Below are 5,291 nucleotides of genomic sequence, written 5' to 3' on the forward strand. Positions count from 1 at the left end.
CTTATTCTATAATAAAATATCAATGAACTTTTTAACTTTCGAACAGTTTTGGCAGAAAAAATATTTTTGGAATTTTTTTATTCCAAAAACATAAAGTAAAAATTTTTCCAGCTTTGTGACGAAATTACCTGATTTTTTCAGTATACTTATAATTCCCTGAAATATTCAGGTTTTTCAGAAATGTGGCCACCACGATATCAATTCATAATCGATAATTGAAAATAAAAAATTAATATTAAAAAAATATTACCTACGCCTTCATTCGATAGCACAAATAATGTCTTGTTAGAGTTGCTTCGCGTTGGTCCCGCTACGGGTTCTGACGATTCGTTGTCAGCCATCAAGGCCCCAATAGGTCTCCGAAAAACTTGATTTGTTGGTCTAAGGACACCAGCGCGATCAATACCTTGGACTGGATCTAACAAGTCACTTACACGGGAAACGGTTATATTGGACCCTGAACAAACAAAGAGAAAATTTATATGTCCGAATTAATTTTTAATTAATAAAATTGTCTATAAAAATGATTCAATGAGATTTTGTGATAATTCAGATAGTTGCGCCGGAAAAGTAAAAAATTTCAAAATTTACTATAAATTTGAATTCACGCTTCAATATCTTTTGAACAGATAAATTGATCAAAAAAATAAATAAGAGACTTTTCTTGTAAAGCTTTTAGTTTTATACGAGATTAGATCCTGAACTCATCTGTATAATGAGCGATTGCCTAAATATAAAATTGAAAACTTAAATATTTTTTCCCATGCTATTCAGAAAGTTGATTGAAAATTATGATTAGCGACCTCTCAATATTAAAAGCTAATTTTTTAATAGGCATCTTATTTCACCTCCCTGCGACTATTCAATAAGGGGTTTCGCGAAAAACAGAATATCCAATTTTTTAAAATCAATCTAATATATATATATATATATATATATATATATATATATATATATATATATATATATATATATATATATATATATATATATATATATATATATATATATATATATATATATATATATATATATATATATATATATATATATATATATATATATATATATATATGTGTGTAAAAACACTTACGAGTTTCACTTGCCACAGCCAACGTAACCAGCTCCAATTGGTAAGGATCGATGGCACTCCCAAGAAATTCGTCAACTGAAATTCTGGAGCGTTGTAGATTTCGCTGCAACGCTTCAATGCGATTGTTGGTGAAATCGTCAGTAACTGGGTGTTGAGTAGCTTGCAAACGATGAATTTCCTGCAGACCACTGTTAAGTGTACGACTAATACACGCTGGAAAAAGAAATACAGATAAAATAACCGAGTGGACAAAAAAAAATTGAAATGAAATAAATTTAAATATATTCAGATTTGTATGGAAAATTTTTAACTGCGGTTTTAAAAAATAATGACTCAATTCCCAAAATACTATATAATATAATAAATTCGCTTACATAATAAAATAAAAAACGATGGTCGATCTTTGACGCATTGCCGCAGTAGACGATGGGTATATTCTTCGGTAACATTGATTAATCGGATCGGTCCACTTTGCCGGAGAAATCCATACGAAGAACATGGCGGAGAGTGATGGAGACGTTCGGGTAATCCTCTTCAATAAGTGATGCAGTTTCAGTGATGAGATTAACCGCTTCGTGTCGGAAACTGATGGGTACCAAGGGTAGTACCCAGGATTGCCGCAGGACTTGGTTGTTTAAACGAAAAGGTAGCTGGTTAAAACACCAGTAACGCGTAAAGTTCTAGAACATAAATTATAATTATAAGGACAACAGAATTAAATTCATTGCTAACGACAAATTATTACGCGGTCGAAGATAGATATAATCAACTCACAATCTCACGATCTCGAATGACTTTCAAAATTGAAACGAAAAATGAAACAGTTAAAAAATTAGTTCCCTAGCGGTTCAGTTGACTCGGCGCAAACTCGGATTAAACTCGGAGTTTCTGCGGAGTATACTCCGTCATAGAGTTCTCTCGGAGTATCAGTGGCGTTTAGGGAGAGTTTTAGCGGAGTAGACTCGAAGGATGGTGTGCAGATGTGACGCTAGATTCCGCTAGCGCTCTGTCGGGGTTTTTGTGGAGTACCGTTAGTGTCCTCACGGAATATGCGCGGAGTACTGTTGGAGTTTTTTTGGAGCATTTGTCGAGTACAAGCAGTGTTTTCAAGGAGTATCGCCAGAGTACCGCGAGCATTTTTACCGAGCATTTGTCGAGTACAAGCAGCGTTTTCAGGGAGTATCTACGGAGTACTGCTGGCGTTTTCGCGGAATTTTTCCGGTGACTTGGTGGAATTTTCGCGATGTTTTTTGACATCTAAGTACAGCTTTTGCGAAAATTTGTAGCATAATTTTGACATAAATACGGATTCATCTCAACATTTTAATAATGTTTCAAAAGTATAATAGTTGCGTATTTTAAAATCACAAGTAAACTAATATAAATATTTTTTCATGTATGGCTTTTTCACAATAAGCAAATGTTTTATTCATTCATTGTATATGGATGCTTCATTATCTAATAAAATTGTTAATTAAACTGAAAAGAAAGATAACTTAAAAGTCATAGTTTTAGAAAATGTTCTGAAAACAGATTTTGACGTGAATTTCGTTGAGAAAATATGTTCTTTAATTACATTTAATATAATTAGAATTTTACAGAAATAGACAGAGATTAATACTATAATTAATTATGATATATTGTGATAATATAATTATTTTAAGAGAAATGAATTTTTGAATAATTTAACAAATAGAACAAAAAAGTGAAATATATTATTTATATTAATTTTAAGCTATTCTCATTCCAACCATTGATTCTTAACAAATTGATTTTTTATGAGCTGTCTAATTATACATAGTATATTATACCCTTTTCTAATTTGAGCAGTGTATAATTTAAACGTAACTTCCGTAATTTTGTATTGCCACCAAAATATTGACGTAATTTCACAATTGTACGGCTAAATCTTCCGTCAAAATGCGGGGAAAATTTGGCGAGAACTCCGCCCAGACGTCACAAAAACTCTGCAAAAACATTGTCAAAACGCCAAGCATACTCTTTAAAAAGGCCGACTATACTCGACGAATGCTCCGCAAAAACGCCAGCAGTACTCCGTAGATACTCCCTGAAAACGCTGCTTGTACTCGACAAATGCTCCAAAAAAACTCCAACAGTACTCCGCGCATACTCCGTGAGGACACTAACGGTACTCCACAAAAATCCCGACAGAGCGCTAGCGGAATCTAGCGTCGCATCTGCACACCATCTTCCGAGTCTACTCCGCTAAAACTCTCCCTAAACGCCACTAATGCTCCGAGTTTCCTACGAGTTTACTCGGAGTTTTGGCGGTGGTGTCTAAACCGCTAGGGTTAGTGAAAGAGATTTTTTTGTGGTTTAAGATGAGATTCAACATAAAGCGATAAAATATCAGATATGCCAGGGTCCGACCGAATAAAAAAGAATTTATTTTTACGGATACTAAGCCCGCAAATCAGTCTTGAACTGTCGAAGTAAACTATGTAGGATAATGTTTGTTAGGATACAGAAAAAAAGGATTTAAAGAGTAAGGATAAAAAATTAAAATGGCCGCCAGAGAATATAACTATCACACGGTCTGGGATGTGTTACAGCATCTCTAAAGCATAAAATGTACCGTAATACATTTAAAATCTTTAATTTAAATGAAAATTAATACCAAAAAAGAAAGTATTAACCGGGAAAAATTATTTTCACACGATCTGTGATGTGTCACAGCACATAAAAATAATATACTGAAAGTTTCTCGTGAATTATTATCCTAACACGAATTCTATACAGAAAAAAAAAGAATTTCTTCGCGAGTAAAAATTTATTGTACTAAGAAACCTATTTTTTTTTTGTATATATCTATGATCAATGTAAAATCTTACCCTCATCACTTGCATCCACGTCAGTCTTATGTGGCAAAACGGAAAGCTCTCTCTTACAGAGCTTACCAAAGAATATTCCAAACTGGGCACGACAAGCTGAAGATTATCACATAACTGAGGCACACGATTTTTTATGAAGTCAGAAATCGCACGGTATAATTCGGTGGACCGATGGCTGCACAGGCATAATATTACCGGAATAGTCTGAAATAAAAATGTACATTGTAAGTAAAACGATTTTTTTTTTTTCGTAATGATTAAGTTACGGAGTTTTCACGAAGAATCAGTACCATCAATAAGTGGCTTAGCATCCGCGGAGCTCTTGGAGCTAACTGCAATGAAACGAATAATTCAAATAAGCAACCAATATATTAGTTCGAAAAATTTATTCTAAATCGCATATTATGATCGAAATGGAAAGTAACACGATAGTAGTGAATAAAAATAAGAAAAGAAGAAAGCAAAACAAGTAAAGCTTACTTCATCAGATGTATCAAGATAAATGACATTTTCCCTGCTAAACTCTCGTAGCATTTCGTTATTTGCAAAAAGATATGCTGAGGAATTATCCATTCCGTTAACGCTTCCTTGATAAATCTCATTAGTAGGGCGGTAATTGTTAAGCATTGGAGCCATTTCTGAGAGGTTCCTTGGAACTTGAGGTTTACCACCACGTGTTCGTCTTATTCCAGCTGCTATTAGGGAAAGATCAGCATTTTGAGCCCTGAAGTTCGAAGATCTCAATGGTTCTCTCTCTCGGACGCTATTATGAGGAAATAAAAATGAAATAAGAAAAAAAAAATCCAATAACCAAAAAAAATTTTCTGAACGTAAATATTTACTTTTGTGTTTGTGAGCCACTTGGTCTTTGTGAACCACTTGGTCCTTCTCTTTCTTGATATTTATTGTCAAGTAAGTTTAGCACGGGATCATCATGCCCGACATGATTCCCCATTGGGGTAATGCGTTAGAGAATAGGTGGCTTCACATACCTTATTGCTAAAAGCAGCGCAATATTGTTTGACAAATTCAAAATGATTGCCATGTATAAAAAAAAAGATTAGAGAATAGTTTAAATAATACGCAAATATTGAATAGAGCAAAAAATTATTCGCATGCTACAATAAACATGTAGCAAAACATTTTAAAAATGAAAAGCAAATAAACAGACGTTTAAAAAATTATTTTGTATATAAGCAAAAAAAAAACCTAAGTGAGACATTGAGTTTGAATTGGTATCACTGTTGACGCTAATAGTCAGTCTGTTTAGAATGAACAGAAGTGTCTGTTTGGACTAAACAGGAGTGTCTGTTTAGACTATACAGAAGTGTCTGTTTAGACTAAAC

At 33.5% G+C, this 5,291-nt stretch overlaps 1 protein-coding gene and 1 long non-coding RNA gene across 2 annotated transcripts; both read right to left on the reverse strand.

The window, feature by feature from the left end:
• Positions 1 to 383: 383 nt before the first annotated feature.
• On the reverse strand, positions 384 to 1,602 carry LOC128668761 (uncharacterized). The gene is made up of 3 exons (XR_008404406.1): positions 1,468 to 1,602; positions 1,094 to 1,306; positions 384 to 457 (listed from the first exon to the last, which is right to left on the reverse strand). It is a non-coding gene; the product is annotated as an uncharacterized LOC128668761 (long non-coding RNA).
• A 55-nt stretch (positions 1,603 to 1,657) lies between these two features.
• On the reverse strand, positions 1,658 to 4,900 carry LOC103578476 (uncharacterized). The gene is made up of 6 exons (XM_053742646.1): positions 4,788 to 4,900; positions 4,426 to 4,708; positions 4,236 to 4,277; positions 3,946 to 4,149; positions 1,720 to 1,773; positions 1,658 to 1,678 (listed from the first exon to the last, which is right to left on the reverse strand). The coding sequence occupies exons 1-6, from the start codon at positions 4,898 to 4,900 to the stop codon at positions 1,658 to 1,660; spliced, it is 717 nt and encodes a 238-aa protein (XP_053598621.1).
• Positions 4,901 to 5,291: the final 391 nt, after the last annotated feature.

This window comes from Microplitis demolitor, chromosome 10 (assembly GCF_026212275.2).
Source record: "Microplitis demolitor isolate Queensland-Clemson2020A chromosome 10, iyMicDemo2.1a, whole genome shotgun sequence".
NCBI lineage: Eukaryota > Metazoa > Arthropoda > Insecta > Hymenoptera > Braconidae > Microplitis > Microplitis demolitor.

What these genes read in the sequence shown, in the direction of transcription:
- LOC103578476 (XM_053742646.1), bottom strand. Translation starts at nt 4,900, where the DNA reads ATGGGGAATCATGTCGGGCATGATGATCCCGTGCTAAACTTACTTGAC. An exon ending in AGTGGCTCACAAACACAAAA is followed by an intron (nt 4,709 to 4,787) that starts GTAAATATTTAC and finishes TCCTCATAATAG; the next exon opens with CGTCCGAGAGAGAGAACCAT. An exon ending in CGTGGATGCAAGTGATGAGG is followed by an intron (nt 1,774 to 3,945) that starts GTAAGATTTTAC and finishes TTTATGTTCTAG; the next exon opens with AACTTTACGCGTTACTGGTG.